This window comes from Phocoena phocoena, chromosome 7 (genome assembly GCF_963924675.1).
Source record: "Phocoena phocoena chromosome 7, mPhoPho1.1, whole genome shotgun sequence".
Classification (NCBI taxonomy): Eukaryota; Metazoa; Chordata; class Mammalia; order Artiodactyla; family Phocoenidae; genus Phocoena; species Phocoena phocoena.
The window spans coordinates 85732164-85752261 of record NC_089225.1 but is presented as its reverse complement, the minus strand read 5'-3'; the positions used below and the strand labels follow the sequence as shown (position 1 = coordinate 85752261).

Below are 20098 nucleotides of genomic sequence, written 5' to 3'. Positions count from 1 at the left end.
TTTAGTAACTATAATACACACTTTCAATGTTGGTTTCTAAAATTGGTATTCTAATATTTTTACTATTTTGTAAAGGATTGCTTTTCCGTTCTCAAAGAGCAACTCTGTATATAAATAATGACTTCTATATAACATGTCAAGTTCTACTTCCATTTTCAACTCTGGAACTTATAAGCACAAATGGTGTCACACATTTCAGTAATTTGAGAATCCAGGTCGATACTCGGCAATTAAATTTCAGACTCTTCCCATGATTCTAAAAACAACCATAGGTAACTGTAAATTCCATCACACCAGTTATTTAGCACTTTGTGTCACACCAAAAGGCTATCTTAAGTCAGGTGATTGTTAGAAGTACACAGCAAACACTGTCATATTTATTTGACCTTTCTAAGAAGAGCTCGGTTTTTTAGATTTTCCTACAAACAATCTTTTTCCCCCCAGAAAATATTTCCAAGTCCTTTCTTAGATTTCAGTTTCATTCACTTGCTGAAGGTTGATGCTCTCTCAGTATAAAGGTCATTGGTACCTGTTTGAGTTAAGGCAGAATATTATCTGAAGGGAACTGTTTGGTTCACTGTATATCTGGATGTGGATCACCGTATTTTCTCGACTTTAAATGATATTTGTGGTAACATCTAATCCCTGATGTTTATCATAAGAAAGCTTTAGTATCTAAATTGTGGGATTATATTAAGCACTATACACAATTTGGCAGGTTCTCATTTAGTGTCAGTATTAGTAGCATTAGAGGATTTTCTGAGTTTCTTCTTGCTAAATTTATACCAAGTTTTTGAGAAAGCATTACCAGAAAAGTACTGTTTGGCAACTCTCCAGATTATGCAGCATTTTGTTAACACCACTACAAAGTAACATCTTCGGGTATTTCATATTAAATAAATCCCCGTTAAGAAGACGTATTCCCTCTTGGATATCAGGATGACAGGAGCGGGTCACTGCAGAAGGGCCCCTGGCAGAGGGCCTCGTTAACGAAGACACTGAGTAGTCAGCTCTGGGGGTGCCTCCACCCAAGGAGCTAGCTATCTGGAACACTCACTGTCTCACTGTAACTGCTATCTCTATGCACAAATAGGAAGACACTCGCAAAGTGCTAAAAGGCTCTGCCAAAGACAGCAAAAAGCCAAACTAAATCCCACAACTTCAGGCTCCAGTGTTTCTTTCTCCAATCAGGAAGGCCTCAGACAGTTCAAGAGTGCTGGCCAGACCCTTCGAGATCACCACTTATGAGTGGATCACAGATCTGTGACTAGGCAAACAGCAGACAGGAGAACCAAAAAGGGCTCACTCAGCACATGACACAAGTCTCTGTGTGCCTCCATGGGCATCAGCATTTTCAGATTAAAACCTGTCAGTCAGTTACTTATATTCAACAAAAATGGAACATCTAATAAATGAAGATTACTGGGTAGTCAAAGGAACTTAAAAATCCTAGCAAGTGTGCTCCCCAACTTTCTCAGCCCACCACTTCCACATAAAACCCCACAAGCCAGATAATGCTCAAACAACCCCATTGGAAACCATCAGGCAACTCCCTCAAATAATGAAACACCGAAGTCACGTGCATCCTTTAACACATTTCCTAATCAGATGTGTGACAGCTCTGTGAGTCTAGTGATAACTTCGTGAGGGAAAAAAAAGATTTGGCTCCCTGGTATTATTGACTGAATGACAGAAATAATTTGATTCTACTCACTTTATTTTTTTCACTTTTTTTTGTTCTTTTTTTAAAATTGGAATATAGTTGACTTACAATGTTGTGTTAGTTTCAGGTATACAGCAAAGTGATTCAGTTTATCTATCTATATTCTTTTTTAGATTCTTTTACATTATAGGTTATTACAAGATATTGAGTATAGTTCCTTGTGCTACAATACAGTAGGTCCTTGTTGGTTATCTATTTTATATATAGTACTGTGTATATTTTAACCCCATACTCCTCCACCTTCCCCTTTGATTTTACTCATTTTAAATAGAACCTATTGGAAACAGAATCTATCGTTTCAATATAATTTATTTTAAAATTGCCCCACCTTTGTGTCTGTTTAATTATCTCATCTGCTTCAGTAAAGTTCAATCAGCCAATTCTTATTATCCTCATTGCTTACAAAACCCTCATAAACCTGGGCATTCATGGTGACCAGGCACTGATGTTTTCAATCAACTCCTGTACATCTGGATAAACATTTGAAAAGAAACTCCACAGGCCACATCTCACAAATGTGTATATTATGATATTCCAGGTTCTGAATATGGTAATTAAAAACTCTGACACTATACTCAAGTGATTATTCTATATGCATATCTTTAAATACTTCAAACTTGTCAACCAGCATGATATATCAATCTATTTAATAAATCATTGGGCTGGTTGCAAAAAAAGAAATGTTTTTAAAAATCTATGGGCTTCCTTGGTGGCACAGTGGTTAAGAATCCACCTGCCAATGCAGGAGACACGGGTTCAAGCCCTGGTCCAGGAAGAGCCCACATGCCGCGGAGCAACTAAGCCCGTGCACCACAACTACTGAGCCTGTGCTCGAGAGCCCATGAGCCACAACTACTGAGCCCACGTGCCACAACTACTGAAGCCCACGTGCCTAGAGCCCGTGCTCCACAATAAGAGAAGCCACTGTAATGAGAAGTCTGTGCACTGCAATGAAGAGTAGCCCCCGCTCAGCACAACTAGAGAAAGCCCACGTGCATCAACAAAGACCCAGCACAGCCAAAAATTAATTTTTTAAAAATCTATAATGGGGGGCTTCCCTGGTGGCACAGTGGTTGAGAGCCCGCCTGCCGATGCAGGGGACATGGGTTCGTGCCCCGGCCCAGGAAAATCCCACATGCTGTGGAGTGGCTGGGCCCGTGAGCCATGGCCGCTGAGCCTGCGCATCTGGAGCCTGTGCTCTGCAACGGGAGAGGCCACAGCAGTGAGAGGCCCGCGTACCGCAAAAAAAAAAAAAAAAAAAATCGATAATGGGACAAATGTACCTGAATTTGAATACTACAGAAAAAGGATACAAAAAACATTTCAGAGAATTGGACAACTTGAGAACTCAACACCTGTTTATTTACCTTCATTAAACTCAAGGGGAAAAACATGTTCAGGTATGAGAAGTTTGGCTGTACTATATATATTTTAATGCTACATACATTTTTAATAGTTCACACAAATCACACTATTCAAATTTAAAATAGCTTTGTGAGGAGCCAGTGTGGTCTGCTCTCTTGATTTCCTGGGGAATTTTTTTAGCCTCCCAGTCAGGAGCCTTGCCCACAGAAGCCCATTCCCTCTGACAACAGTCCCTGCCAAGAAGCCTTCATGGACGAAGTGAGCTTGAGCTGAACCATGGTAATGATTTGATAAGGAAAGCATAAAACACATTCTAGGAGGGTGACGTGATTAAAATGACAAAAGAACAAAGGCGAGAATAGAGTATAGAACCCACAAGGACAGGGATTTTTGTCTGCTTGGTTCACTAATGCACATCCAGCTGCTAGATCAGCGACTAGATCAGAGTGAGTGAAATCAATATCTGTTTAATAGATAAATAAGAATGGCTTCTTCATGAGCCTAAGTGACAAGACCAATCTGAAAGGACCAGAGGATTTATGTTTGTTGAGACAGTGGGTAAATAAACTCCCATTACCTACTTGAGAAGTTTTTTATTTTAAGATGCTCTTCTATAGAGTATAATTCAGTGGTTTTTAGTATATTAAAACAGGGTTGTGTAACAATCACCACTTTCTAATTCCAGGATATTTTCATCACATCAAAAGGAAATCCTTTGCCCATTAGCAGTCATTCCCCATTCCTCCTTATACCTCCCTAACCTCCCCCAGCCCCTGGCAACCACGAATGTACTTTCAGTCTCTATGAATTTCCCTACTCTGGACATTTCAAATAAATGGAACCACATAATATGTGGTCCTTTGGAACTAATTTCTTTCATTTAGTGTAATATTTATAAGATTCATCCATGTTGTAGCATGTATCAATCAGTACTTCATTCCTTTTTATAGCTGAAAAATATACCACGTTTTGTTTATTCACCAACTGATGGACATTCGGTTTGTTTCCATTTTTTTGCTATTATGAATAACACTGCTATAAACATCCACGTACAAATTTTTTCTTGGACATAACATTTTCAATTCACTTGGATATATACCGAGATGTAGAATTGCTGGGTCACAAGATAATTCTATGCTTAAATTCTTGAGGACCTGCCAAAATATTTTCCAAAGCAGATCCACCATTTTCCATTCCCATCAACAGTATATGAGGGCTCCAGTTCTCCAGATCCTTGTCTGCACTTGCTATTGTCCATGGTTTTGGTTATAGCCATACTAGAGGGTGTGAAGTGGTACCCATCCAAGTTTAAACTCAAATGAGAGAGTGACACAGGTGAAATGGGGATCAAAATATCACCTTCAATTTTAGTGTTGCTACATTGGAGGAGAGGATCAGCTGAGAATCCAGTGGGCCTACTAATGCTGCCGCCTAAGTTAGCCAGACTTACCCACCAAGGCACAGACAACATGGGATAACCAACACCCTCCCCCAACCCACCCACACCCACAAGGGCTGCCACTGCATAACTGAGAACAAGTAGAGAAAATGTGCCCTTCCTGTAGGGAGGTGGATCTCACCCAAAAAAGGGAGGAAAGGACTATGTAGCCGTGCCCAGCTCCTTCCCACCAGTTAAGTCGCTCTTCTTTCCCTGGGCAAGAGGGAGCAAGGGGACAGGAAGAAGCCAGGGTGAGAAAATAGAACTAGGAAAGGACGATTTCCTCACCCCTTAATAAGGATGAAGAGCAATAAAGGGAAGTAGGGACAGAAGTACTCTATCTATCTATTCAGTCTTACACTGTTGGCCAGGTGGCAGTTCTTTTCATAAGAAGAGAAACCAAAGTATTAGTAGGCATTTAAAGTTAATGGTTCACCTAAAAGGGATTTAATAGAAATATATTAAATTTGAAAATAACTATTATACCATCATACTGATGCCTAACTCCTTTAGAAGAACTGACACACTAAAAATTAACTTATTTTTAATAGTTTCATCAACAAAGTTGACCAACAAATCAACAAAGTTGTTTTGTCACATACTGTGTGCAAAGCACTGTGTTAGGAACTCTAACAAAAGCTATCGCTCGGGCTTTCCTGGTGGCGCAGTGGTTGGGAATCCGCCTGCCGATGCGGGGGACGCGGGTTCGTGCCCCGGTCCGGGAGGATCCCGCGTGCCGCGGAGCGGCTGGGCCTGTGGGCCGTGGCCACTGGGCCTGCGCGTCCGAAGCCTGTGCTCCGCAGCGGGAGAGGCCACGGTAGTCGCGGGGTGGGGGGTGCGGGGTGCCGCGTACCGCGTACTGCGTACCACAAAAAAAAAAAGCTATCGCTCTGTTGGTGCACAAGGAAAGTTCTTCCACGTGCATTTACTAATACCTGGCATCTATTCTACACTGCCTACTTAATCTGCTGATCTCTCCAGTTCCTATATTTGCTTCACAAGGAAAGAAGCCCATTTAGCCCACTTTCATCCAATAAAAGTAAAAGCCTAAGACTTTAGCCTCTTCTTAACTAGAAGTGGGAAGTAGGTAGGGGCTTCATAGCTGTGATATGGGAAGACCTAGACAGGTTCCTCCTAAGTGTGGTTCATCATTTTGTTCGACTCTAATTCCCAGAATATTTTAAATGTCCACATTCAGATTTCACTTCAAAGCCAAGTAGCCTATTAGTGATTCTGTTCCTCCCTAGTCATGTGAATAATGGTGTGTGTGTGTGTGTGTGTGTGTGTGCGTGTGCATGCACATGTACTTTTGTCTAAATAGTTTGAGATCTTTGGAAGAAAGGTTGCACGGCTGTAAAAACAGGTTTATTTAATCTAGCCATTCTTACATACTGATTTTCTTTTCTGGTACTTGATACAAAGATTTTCTTAAACAACATGGAAGGCAATGTGAAGTTTAAAAACATGTTTTTAAAAATATGTATGTAATGGTAGTAGAAGCATGAATTTATACAAACTTTCAGAAAAAAAAAACTCTCAATATGTAGCAAAAGCCTTAAAAATATACCAACTCTTTTTTTTGTTCGTTTGTTTGTTTGTTTTTCGGTACGCAGGCCTCTCACTGTTGCGGCCTCTCCCGTTGTGGAGCACAGGCTCCGGACGCGCAGGCTCAGCGGCCATGGCTCACAGGCCCAGCCGCTCCGCGGCATGTGGGATCCTCCCGGACCGGGGCACAAACCCGCATCTCTTGCATCGGCAGGCGGACTCTCAACCACTGAGCCACCAGGGAAACCCTATACCAACTCTTTAACCCAGAAAATTCCATTCTCAAAATTAATCCTTAATTATTAAAGAAGTGTTCAAAATGTATCTGGAAGGCCTTTCCTTAAAGTTATTTGTACAGTGAAAGAGTAGAAGTAATCTAAATGTCTATCATTATGGGATTAAACAAATTATAGCAAATGAATTGGAAACAATATGATACATTTTTTAAAAGTAAAAGTTTAGAAGAATTTTGAATGAATGCTAAAATGTTTATAATATTGTTAGGTTAAAAAATTCTCCCACAAGATAATGTGTACCATATCATCTCAGGTTTTAGAGTGTTTATATAGATACATACACATTCATTACATATAAAGCAAGTAAGTTTGGGTATAGAAACTGCTTGGAGAAAATGGGTCATAAATAAGAAAAAAGCAATGAATACAAAAACAAACTGCAAGGAACACCTCTTTTGTCAGAGTTAAAATACCCTTTGTTTTAAGTTTTAGTTACAACTGATGCAAGATTTGATGTGTCTTATTCATGATAAGGCCTCCATTTGGGACCTCAAATGACCTCTGAAGGCCAATTAGCTATTTCATTTCTTAAAAAAAAAAAAAAAAAAAAAAAAACCTTCTTGTGAGAAGTTTGGATCAGGTTACCGCAGCCTGCAAAGGTGGTTCATTTGCTGAGTCTGTGAAGGTCTCAGGCAATCTTCTCTTCTCCAGACTCATGATTCAGCATCTGCGGTGCTCACAGCACTAGCACAGCTGACAGAAGCTTTGTTTCGTACAAATGCCAGGCAGCACTGTTCCCGTGCTTGATTTAGCATTTCTGTTCACTTTCCACAGCATTAACTTTTAAGGAGATTCAACAACCCCCCAGATGCAGCCTAAGGCGAGTACTGACAGACTAGTAAGAATAATAGATGGAAGTTCTTAATCTAGGGCATAAAATTCAAAGGTTTGGAACGCACATCAAACTACAAACGTCCCAACTGTTAGTTGGACAGTTATAAATCCGGAGAAATGCCATGACCCCTCATGGCAGTAATCTCGGTTCATACCACCTATAAATACTTGTTAAGAGGTTATCAGACGGACAAGCCCAGGTTACCAGACTGTACAACCCAACAAACCCACACATGAAAGGTCCACTTTTGTGCCAGTGCTCATTAGCAATCAAGGAAACAACCCAGTAATGCTTCCCCCCTTTTTTGTTTCCCTGTTTGTGTCCCATTCCCATGGCACCCATGGACGCTCTTTAGGCTCAATGGCACTCTGTGGCCTTCTGACAAATCAGAGTCTCTGGATGCAGCCATTCCAGGGATTTTCACCCTGACTGGTGGAGAGCAACTGTGTTCCTTACATACAAGTACATACATCTCTCTCTCTTGTTTCAATCTAAACCCACTTTTCCTTATTGATCTTCCAGGAAGAGAACAGTTAACCTCCAAATGAAAGAAATCAAGCACCCCACTGCATTTATATTACAATGCTTGGTGGCCTTGAGAAGGCTTATGTGTCCTCTTTCCACTTCAATTTCTTCCTTTGAGCAACAGGAATAATAATACCCACCTCAGAGGATTGTTGTGAAGATTGAGAGGGAGAATGTTCCCGACATCTTCCTTTCCCCATCTGTCCTCTGCCCTTCATGGGTACCAAGGTCCCTTGGACTAAACAGTCACTCTAACAGCCCACCCAGTCCGATCATTCAATTTCTCTGCCCATGAGCCTAGTGCTGCCATGGAACTGGAGAGCTCTTGATACCGTTCACTTACATAAGATACTGTATGTATAACCAAAACAATGATCACTTCTTTATTGGCTGGAGTCTCCAATGTTATCTCAAACATTTGTAAATTTTAATCAATTTCTCCTAAACTTATTTTAAATTTAAAAATAATAGCCTTGCATAAGAGGCCAGAGGATTTTAGTGAGATAGACAACAAAACAATGCAGTGTGCAAGGAACAGTTCTATGATTAAGTACATTTATACTACAGGATGTCCATGTGCTATTGACCATACCTTAGAGTACTGTGGTTTCCCATTTTCATAGTGAATCTCCACATAATCAGAAGACAGCAAACCACTACAAAGGAAAGAAAATAGAGTGATTTCCACATCTAAGACACTTGGAGGTTTAAAAATAACCAGCTCAATAAATGGATGTGAGAGCCTTGTAAACCGCAAAGCGCTCCAGTCCACAGTAAGGACAGAACAGGTTATCATCAAGAGTCTCAAATGTTATCCTGCAACAAATCACTCCTCCGTCTGTTAAAAAAGATAAAATACAAATAATTTAAAGATGAACTCCTTTTATACGCACATTCATCATTTGATTGATATGTTAACATTGAACAAACAAAAAGGCAGGTAACGGGAGAAGACAGGCTCTACATAAATCCCACAGTTACGCTCTAAACAAGTGGAATCTCAAAACAATCGTTGAGGAAGAGTACAGAGAAAAGACCAGACAGAAAATATTTTAGGCTTTTCAAGCCACAGGGTCTCTATAACAACTACTCAACTCTGCTGTATTATCACATAAGTAGCCACAGGCAGTATGGTCGTGTTCCAACAACACCTCATTTAGGGACACTGAAATCTGAATCTCACATAATTTTCACCAGTCAGGAAATTTTTCGTCTTTAATTTTTTTCAACCATCTGAAAGTGTAAAAAACTTTCTTAGCTTGAGGTCTGTACAAAAAACAGGAATGCTGGATTTGGCCCACGGGCCATAGTTTGCTAACTCCCGGAATAAAGAATAACAGTTAAGAATATAGACTGTGAAGTCGGAGTGGGGTTTAAAACCTAGCCCAGCTCCTTGTTAGTAGTGTGACTGTGGGCAAGTTACCCAACTCAGCCTTTACATGAGTCACATGGAGACAACAAAGAGTGTGAATCTCATACACCCCAAGAGGATTAAATGAAAGCATCCACATGAAAACTCAGAGCTGAGTGTGTGCCCAGTAACGGGCACTGCGGCTGTCACTATTTTTAACTCAGCTTCTTCCAACGCATTTCTCCCTATACAATGTGGGAAATAAGAATATGTGCCTCCGAGGCAGCTCTGGATTGTTAGGGCATCCGGGTTCCTGTTTGGGCTCTGCCACTAGAAATAATGATTATAAGAGATCACTCACATTGACTGAACACTTACTACATCCCAGCCACTGTTCTAAGGACTATAAAGGTAGAACCCATTTAACCCTCATGGTAACTGAAGAACAACAGTAGGTTCTACGATGAGCTGGATGTGTGCCCTGCATTTAGGCCTCGATTTCCTCTTCTGCAAAAAGGTTGGAGCAGACGATGCCTCAGGTCCCTCTTGCTCTGACATTCTGTTTTCTATAATTCTGCCTAGTAGTAGGTTTTCTTATTAGGAAAACTTGACACTGCTTCTTTAACAGAAGGATGGGAGGACCCAATGATTTCACATCATTTTGAGAACTGCACCTGATGTGGTTCTAAAATGACCCAGTGCAGAGGGCTGGAGGAGGCTCGGAGCCAGTCAACTGAATAACTGGGAGCCACGTGTGTGCCTGGTCCAGCCTGGCTTCCTGTGTGAGCAGAAGGACAACCTTTACAACATGGAAATAAAGCAGGTGCTTGTACCTTGGACAGGTTTTCCTACTGAAATTACTAATCAAACGTGTGTCTACTGATGATTCTACATTTGAAACTAATTATGGTACGTCTACTCATTCCCTTTTCAAAATCTCAATAATCTTAACAATAATGAGAGTTCTTAGCTCTCTATACTTGAGAACACCTGAGAAGATACAGAAAATTCTTTCAGTCCTAGTTAATGAAGTCAGCACTGCGAATGTACATAAACAGGGTTGTTGTTGGCAGCACTTCTCTGAGGAATCTTTCCGCAACACCAAGAGGCAGGGAGGTTGCGCTAACTGCATTTTAATTACCTCTCTCTACAGGTCATTCATTATTTTCAAAATTCTCAACCACACCATCACTGGAGCATGTCTAACAGTTGAAAACAAGGTATTTTAGACCGCTACTCTTGTTTGTAATTACAAAAGCAGATAAAAACATTCTAACCATTAACTGCCAAACGGATAAAGGTCACTTTAATTATCGTATTTCTATCTTTTCAAGGGCCTTTTCCCCACGAAGGACATACCTATTTCTAATATCTCCCGCATTTGAGAAGATTTTTTTAACCTATTTATTTTATTTTATTTATTTTTGGCTGTGTTGGGTCTTCATTGTTGCACACAGGCTTTCTCTAGTTGCGGTGAGTGGGGCCTACTCTTCGTTGCGGTGTGCAGGCTTCTCATTGCAGTGGCTTCTCTTGCTGCGAATCACGGGCTCTAGGCACGTGGGCTTCAGTAGTTGTGGTGCGCGGACTTCAGTAGTTGTGGCTCACGGGCTCTAGAGCGCAGGCTCAGTAGTTGTGGTGCACGGGCTTAGTTGCTCCGCGGTATGTGGGATCTTCCCGGACCAGGGCTCGAACCCGTGTCCCCTGCATTGGCAGGCGGATTCTTAACCACTGCGCCACCAGGGAAGCCCTGAGAATCTTAAAGAAGAAAAATAGCTACTTTTCTAGGAAGGACAGAGATAGACATAAGACCATATCCTCCCTTTCACAGAGACACTCTACTCTCCCACCTCCTACAAATAGCACCACATCCCCATTTGCACCACCCTTCCCTCCTGTCTGACCATTCTTCCCTTAAAACTGTTTCTTTCACTTATCACAGTGTCCCCAGCACCTGGCATAATGCCTAGTGTATAGCAGATGCTTAATCAACATTTGCTGAGTGAGCAAACACCTACCAACATCCACTATACGCCAGGCCCATACCATGTGCTGGGAAGTGGGGATGAAGAATGCAACTCTCTGAAACTGAAACTAAGCAAATCAGTACACATGTATGAGATTCGCCATCTCATTCTAGAATATTATTTGTAATCTTCCTGAAAGTGAATTAATGTCAACTGAAATGTAATCTAATTACAAAAGTCTTAATGTAATTTTGAAATGAGACTTTTCAGTGAGGGGCAAGTAACACTGGAAAGGAAGAACTGAATAGCTAATTGTGTGGTGGTGTGTCTCCAGCTCCACCCTGCAGAAAAGGAACAGGTCATCTGTATCTCTGTAGGCCTGAAGATGAGTTGTCTGGCAATCTCCACCTGCACATGTTCTCCAAGGCCCTTCCTCCACTTCTGCTCTCTGTAGTTTCCCTAGTAGAACTTCCTGTTGAAAATACAATGTTCTAACATGCCAATACTGATCTAATTAGCAATTATGGTCCCGAGTATAAATAGTCATTGTACTTTCTTGATCAGCCAGTCGGGTGTTTGGTTCTGAGTTGTCTGATAACTTGGGAGGACTGATGAAAAGGAATTTCTGAACATTCTAAGTTCTGAAATAAACATCCTTTTTCTAGTCATTTAAGTTACAGAAAAGCTATACACCCCAGCTACTACAGTCCTTCTCATGCAGGTTATCTGGTGAAAGAGAGGTGGCCTTGGGAAGTAAGGAGATAAATGCAAGGTGAAAGAGAGTGGAAGAATTGGAATAAGAAAATTCTCTTTTGATTATTGTTATGGAACCTTCTTGCTCACCGCCTTCATGGTAAATCTGCATCACAAAGGTAGTGAAAAGAACTTGAACTAGACAATGTGATTTTACTCGGCATATGAAGAACAAGTATAAGCACCTTAATGATGCTGAACTCCAAGAGCAGGAGAATGGCAAGACTATTAAAACATGGCAACTGAGCCAAGAGTCAGATCAATGAAGGGGACTGTGGCGGAAATAATGCTGAGTATCCACCAAATCCCATTTCATCTTCCCCTTCCTAGAACAGTAAGACTATATTTCACAGCTTTCAGAGCAGTTAGGTTGGGGTCAAGAGATTGAATTTTGGCTCATGAGGTATGGGGGGAAGTAATATCTATTCTTCCAGTTTGACCATTAAAATCCATGCTCGATTATCCGAGCTCTCTCTTCCCTGGAACCCTGGCAGTCACATGCCCTGGAAGCCACATGCCCTAGATGGCATAGCTACAAGGTGAATGCAGCCTAGGTTCCTACATCTTGACTGGAGAAGAGCTTCCTAGGAAAGCCACTCAAATTGCATTAGACCATAATGTGGGTAAGAGACAAAATATTACAGCGTTAATTCTCAGATTTCATCTTTACTATTGAAACATGGTCTAAATGTTTCTAATTCCAGCATCTATCACAAAAAAAGTTTTAGAAATTTATGTTCAAAGAATTTCAGAATCATCAGCAAGTATACAAAGAGAACTTCTATAAGATCTAGGCATTGGAAAATCACACAAAGAGGGAAGTTTTGCCTATATAAATATTTGTTGGAGTCCTCGAGTTATGTGTCTAATGAAAGAAGGTACATGAATAGTCAGGTGGTCAAAACTCCAAAAGTTTATATCTTACATTCCTCCAAGGAGGCTCATTATGGAAAAGCCAAGGATCTGAGTAATTGGAAAAGTAACTTATCAAGAATCCCTAGTGCCTGGAAAAGTCATTAACCAAGAAGAGTGAATGACTTCTAGTTTTTTTGGTCGATAACTTGAATCCCTTACTTTAAAGAAAGAACTAGATGTCTTCTTTTGGACAATCCCGGTCATGGCAGGCTGTGAGAGGGTTAATCAAGCAAATTAAATTGTTCAGAATGAGATGACATAGAGAACAGGGCCTTGAGCTCTAAGGAAGACTACTAAGAATGGCAAACATTGGAGGCAAACATTGGACCACAAGATGTGGTCATCTGCCCTCTTACCAATTTCTGTTGATTAAAGAGTCCGAGGATCTGGCTTGGTAACACATTCATTCACTTAGTGACAAAATTGCTGAGCACTATGGAGATTCTCAACTTCATGGGGCAGCAAGGATGACAGCGTTGGACCACGCCTGCCCCCTCTTCCCACTAGAAGCTTCACATTTTTCCTTTTATACACATAATTATTTTAATTCATTAAATAATTACTCTAAGTTGTAATGAGGAGAGACACAGAATTTAAACTAGTACATTCATACAAGCAGAAGCTAGTAACTATACTATTATCCTACTGTCCTTACATTGCTTTCCTCTTTTTTTTTTTTTTTTTTTTTTTCCTTTGCAGCACACGGGCCCCCCACTGCCGCGGCCTCTCCCGCCAAGGAGCACAGGCTCCGGACGCGCAGGCTCAGCGGCCATGGCTCACGGGCCCAGCCGCTCCGCGGCATGTGGGATCCTCCCGGACCGGGGCACGAACCCGTGTCCCCCGTATCAGCATGCAGACTCCCAACTACTGAGCCACCAGGGAAGCCCTTCTTTCCTTTTTGAACACAACAGACTTAAAAAGTAAGATGATTCTTCAACCACCACTTCTCTCAAGTCTTAAGAAAAAGTTAGACTCATCCACCTAAAATAATTTGTATGCCAGAAGTTATTTCAGCTAGGAAATATACACTCCTTTGAGTGTAGACAATAAAATAAGAGCTTCAAAGCTGTGTTCAAAGATTGTAGACATGGAGAGGTTGAGATTTAAGAGAGTAGAAATGATACATTAAGTGGGTGAAAGTAATTATAGGTTGAATTGAGGCTTGGTGTTAAGTCAAACAAAGATGGCATGGTAGGCAAGGGCTGGGGAATGTGGGCATATTTCATAGGAACAGAGCTGGAGGTGGAGAGTACTCCTAGCACAGGCAGCTTGTAGAGATGTAAGCTTCTTTGAGGGTCACGACAGGAATTTAATGAGCTCCTAAACCACTTTAATGTGTAGGGACTCATAAGTGATGGCCCATGCACCATAATACAGTGAAGAACACTCAAGTATATTAAGAATAGGAAACATAGGCAGGGCTGCAAGTTAATAGATAGGGCAGTAGAGAGAAGAGGAATTAGGGGAGAAATAAGGGATGAACTTGAGGTGATGTAAAAGCTGAGGACCCCACGTGATCAGCCGATAAGAGGAGCCAATTATGAGTTCCCCTCTGAGGAAGTAGCATCAATAGAGACATTTTTACTTACACAAAAATAAATATGTCTAATTTCTCCTCCCCAGCTTTTAAGCCATACCACTTGAAGTGGCTTAACACATTCCTAGCATGGCTGCCAGCATCTCTATAAGTATACCAGTAATTTTGAGATTCCTCTATGATAGAATTGTAGTTACTTTCACACAAATGGGTAATTTTACCCCCATATGTCATGAAACAAAAACAATTTTAAACACAGGGAAAACTGGATGTAAATAAAGATAGCATACCTTTTGAACACAGTTATGCAGGACTGAAATGCTTTGGTGCACCATTTTCAAAGCTAATAATGAATATGATAGTTTGTTGAATATTGCTAATATAGGTTCTTTTCTGATCTGCCCAATATTTATTTATACTATTATCAAACCAGGCTTTACATGCAGTAAAATCGTAGAGAAATAGATATGGATCTATTATCAGCCTTGCCTTCTGGTAACTTTGTCTCGAAGAAAAAAACTCTCCTCCAAGTCTAGTTTTTGCCATCTCCCAGGACAAGAGCTCCCTACTTGTTTCATTTTTCAGTCTATAGAGAAAAAGTGTACATGTGTTTATACAGTGTCCATCCTTCTCAGGTATACATGAAATAGTCAAAAGTGTAAAAAGGAAATGAATGGGAAAACTACCAGAAATAATAAGAATTAAGTAAGATAGCCAGTTATAAGATATATATGCAAAAGCAAAATACATTTCTATGTGCACAAGCAAAAATAACCTAGAAATAATCCAGGGGAAAAGTTTCTACTAACAATGACAACAGTGGCAACAAATGTTATATACATAATTATGCATGCGGGTATTTACACATATATGTATAGATGTACATGTACTCTGTAACATTAATGTAATTCCAAACAAAATTTCAGAAAGTTTGTTTAACTTGATGAAATTATTCTAAAGTTCATCTTAAAGAATAAATGTTTATGACAACCCAAACATGTTTTTCAAAAAAGGAGTAACAATAGGACCTCATATTACTACTAGAGCACTGGCCTGATTAGACGGACAGCCCAAAGGACAGAACAGAAAGTCCAGAGATTCAAGGTCATATAAAAAATGTAATATATGGAAATAATGACATTTTAAATTGGTAAAGAAGAGAATAAATAGGTTTGGGACAAGTGACTAAACATTTTGGGAAAGTTAGATCCCTACATCAGATCTTACACCAAATAATAATATATGCTTTAAAGGAATGCATGTTTTAAAATAAACTTACTATAAAAATATAGTTGAATGTTAGGAAGCAGAGACCATTTTATGCATGATCTTAAACCCAGAAATAATTTTTAATAACCGATAAGACTATATAAGTTTTTATAATTTCCATAAGTTAAATTTTAAAATACCATAAACAATTGCAAGGCAAACTGAGAAAAAACAAGTATATGAAAAACAAAGGGTTGCTATTTTTTGACATAAGGAGACAAAAACAAATAAAAACAAACAACCCAACAGAACGTAGGCAAAGAACATGGGCAGATGATTCACAAAATATTATGTACAAAATGCAATTCACAGAGAAAAGAAAACAGAAATACTAACGGTGATCAATCATACACAAATCTACAATTGTATTAGTAATAAAACACCTGTAAATTAAAATAGCCATACGAGACCATTTTCCCCCATCAGTTCAGAAAATAAAAAATGAGTAATAGTAGCTAGATCTGGCAAGAGTGTAGAAAAATTGGCACTTCACACATTACTGTGGGGAAAATGAATTAATATGTCTTTCTACGGGACAATTTACCAATAGCCATCAATCCCTGAAAGCATGTTCACCTTAAATCCATAAGTTTTTATAATCTTATAAGAGCTACTTATAAAGGTTTCCTGAGGAAATAGCTAGCCAAGAGCAAATACACACACACACACACACACACACACACACCCACACACACACAGCTATCTCGGCAGGTGATGCAGATGCGAGTAGGTTTAAATGTGCTTTTACATTACAGATGCTTGGAAACATGGGAAAGATGTTCACATCATTCATTGAAAAATGCTAATGAGAGAATGTTATGATGTTATCTGGTAACTTTTTAAAAGTATGTTTATACGTGTATATTCACATATAGAAAAAAAATCTGCAGAGATATACACACAAATATAACAGTAGGCTATCGCTTCCTGTAGAACTTTCAAAGGTTTTTATTTTCTTTCTTTGTTTACCCATAATTCCTAAAGTTTTTACAATGAACATACTTTTGCCTTTTAAAATGAGGAACCACAATACAAGCTATATTCTTTTAAAGGAAGAGAAACATAGCTCTTTAGGAAGGGGATGAATTAATTAACTAATTAATTAATGACTAATTTCAGGCCCAGGAAAAGAGTCACAGGCATTGACAACCACCACTAACCTCGCTGGGTGCAGTGGTCAGGCCCGGCTGCCTCCGTCCCCTTACATGGAGGTTGGGGTGAGGACAGAAAAAGAAACAAAATGCAATCCCCACCCTCAAGGTGACTATAATCTCACAGCTAAAATAAGACAGGACAGCATGTACCCTAATATCATAAATAGTAAACCATCAAGCTGCCCCAAAGGGAAAATTAATTTCAACTAAGATGATCAGGAAAGTAGGGCCAGCACAGGTTCAGGACAGAGTATAGTCAGGGAAATACAGGCAGGAAAGAACAGGTCACATAGACAGGAACCAGGATGTGCAGCCAGGGAGGATATTCAGGGTATGGATAGAAGTCCAGTGGCCAGGGCATAAGTCACGGGTGGATGGTGTTTAAAAGGCAGGATTGGGACCAGGCAGTACACAGATTTAAGCAGAGGAGTTGGAACTTCTGAAGGAAAGGGCACTCTAGGACCAGGAACTCACACTTGGAAGAGCTCAGAGTAAGCACTGCGTTTGTGTCTTCAGAAGCTGCAAAGTCTTTAGGGCCTGAGAAGGACTTAACACAGATACTGGCTCTTTTACTGGGTCAATTAGAGCCATCTGCAAAGTAATTAATGTTAGCAGCAGGAGAGAACGGCATGAGACCAGCAAAGACACTAAGAAAAGGCCTTTCCACATGTGAAAACCTGTAGATTTAACTTTCCTTCACTCATTCAATTAATGGCTGAAGACTGGATGAGAAGCAAAAAAAAAAAAAAAAACGAAAAAATAGATGGTTAGATAAAGAAATGATTTTTAACAAAAAGTAAAGATTATTTCATTTTTATTTAAAATTTCCATTTCTTTTTTTATTTGTATTAATGCAGTTAGTTTTATTTTTTAATTTTTTAATTTCTATACAATTTTTAAAGGTTACTTTCCACTTACAGTTATTAAAAATATGGGCTATATTCCCCAGGTTGTACAACACATCCTTGAGACTATCTTACACCCAATAATGTATACCTCCCACTCCCCCGCCCCTATGTTGACCCACCTTCCCACTGGTAACCACTAGTTTGTTCTCTGTATCTGTAAGCCTGCCTCTTTTGTGCTGTATTCACTAGTTTGTTGCATTTTTTAGCTTCCACATATAAGTGATACCGTGCAGTATTTGTCTTTGTCTGACTTACTTCGTTAGCATAATGCCCTCCAAGTCTGTCCATGTTGCTGCAAATGGCAAAATTTCTTTAAATGTTTTTACTGTGAATTATAGATATTTGTCCTAAAATTTAGTTATGCAAATATTAGCGTGAACAGCGATTTTATGCTGTTTTAGTAAAGAGTAAGATTTTTGTAGAACAATTACAGTTGTCTTTTGTGTGCTCTCCTCCTCCTTTTTACCCTACCAAGGAGGAGCCTAACCATTTCTTTCTCTTGTGTTGACACAGTCTGAGCATGTACGGTATCTGCTGGCTGACCTGAGACCCAAGGCCTCCACAGAACCTGCACGGCCCTATAAAGGAAAAGGCATTTGACGTTGTCATTCCTCTGTACTGATCAGAAAACAACATTCTGTGCAATCATGGGATCCTTCATACATAGAACACAGAGACCTTTAGAGATGATAACCATGGTCCTTCTAAATACTAGATATGTTTATGAAATTATCAGAATGTAGCAATTAGAAACACAGTTCTGCAGTAATATCAAACCAGTAAGCAGCTAAGACCACCACATAGCAAGAAGAAGACGAGGAAGGAAAAGGAGAACTTCTCTGTAGTTTCTTCAAGAAATTACTCTTATACAAAGTGACACCTATTTTTTAAATTAGCACTTTAGAAAAATGATCTTCAAACTTCTGAGCACATTTCATGACATTGAGAAATTATTCACTGGGCCTTTAATCGTTTAAAAAAAAAAGTCATGATGTCCTTAATTTCTCTAACCAAAGAGATTTTTTCATTCTTCCAAATTATGTACCATTTCAAAATAATGACAACAGACCTCTGAAAATTATAGAATTTATTGGAAAAGCTACCATTAATTTGTAGCTTCTTTGGAAAGGGGATTTCTTCCAACTAGCATGGACTTTCCGATTCAGTATAGGTCATTCGAGTGTTAACTAGGCCTTTTTCACACTGCTCGCTGTTATACCTTCAGTCAAGGAAGAATGCCTGAACTAAACAGGCACCCAGGAGCCATTTGTTGGTTGAATTAATGAACAAATAATTAATGAATGAACAGGTAACAGAAATTAGGAGATCCAACTCCTAACCTGACTCTTATTGCCTCTGAGTCCTTCGAGAAGTCCCTAACATTGTGGAACAAGTTTTCTCCCTTACAAAAACCAAGATTGTTGGATTATAGCATCTCTACGGAAACTTCCAAGTCTAAAATAGTGAATGCATGACTGCCATCATCTCCTACCCTAAAAGTATAGCTGTGCTAAGCTGGGACTTGGGATTGTTAACACACACATCTCATCTATAATATTTGCTACCTGCTTTATCAAATAATCAACTGTCTGTATATTGGGATGACTTCAGGCCAACTTTACCAGAATGGTGCTAAAAGAATGGTCGCATTCATGTTCCATATATACTGTAAAGAGCTGCTTTATAATTTTATTTTCTAATTCTACGTATTTCAGTGTACCTCAACCAAAAAAGAACACCTCAATTTCCAAGAAGGAAAGTGATAAACTCTTCCTACAGATTAGATTAATAAAGAACAAAAAAACTTTTACATAGAAATTAAACTGAGCCATGATCAAGATCTGCTAAAGCTACATTGTATAAACACCAACCTATTTAAGGGGTGTATTGAAAATCAGACCACACAATTCCAGTACTGTTACTTGATTGAAACTAAAAATAAGTCAAAAACTTAAAATCAACTATCATGCTTTATCATAAAGATATTGCAAACCAAAGAAAACAGGGAAAAATAAGAACTTATCCTGTGTAAGTTGCTTATGATAAGCAAATCTGATGAGACCTGATGTCATTTTGAAAGACATGTATACAACAGTGACTACAGCTGTGTAATTTACTCTAGTCCAGTTTTATTATATCGTCTGGACATTTTGCGTAATACTAAAACTGAATTCTTATCTTTCAAAACTACCCAGATCATTAGTTATTTGCACTTGATTCTCTCTTAAAATTCATTTTAAATAATGTATAGACAGACACCTTCCTTCTATTTTAAGAAATATAATGTGCCAGTAATAAAATCAAGTCAGTGGTGGTAGAAAAAAGCAGAACAACAAATCTATAAATCAGAGTTTTAAGACAATTTCTGTAAATGGGCCTTTCCTCCAGCCAGACAACTTTCATTAAATTGTCTTAAAATTTTAATTCCAAGTAGATAATCTTACCCACCGTCACCATTAAAGTGCCTCTCAATGTTTGGAGGAAAAGCAAAACCTTTATAAGTTTCTAGAAGCAGCCAAA

General features: G+C 39.4%; 1 protein-coding gene across 1 annotated transcript in view; it reads right to left on the bottom strand.

Moving 5' to 3' along the window:
- ADAM23 (ADAM metallopeptidase domain 23) overlaps positions 1-20098 on the bottom strand; it is a 162644-nt gene that overhangs the window by 67191 nt on the left and 75355 nt on the right. Inside the window, exon 4 of the mRNA XM_065880437.1 lies at positions 8320-8383. Within this exon, the coding sequence (XP_065736509.1) occupies positions 8320-8383 (64 nt within the window). The remainder of the gene's footprint in view (positions 1-8319; positions 8384-20098) is intronic.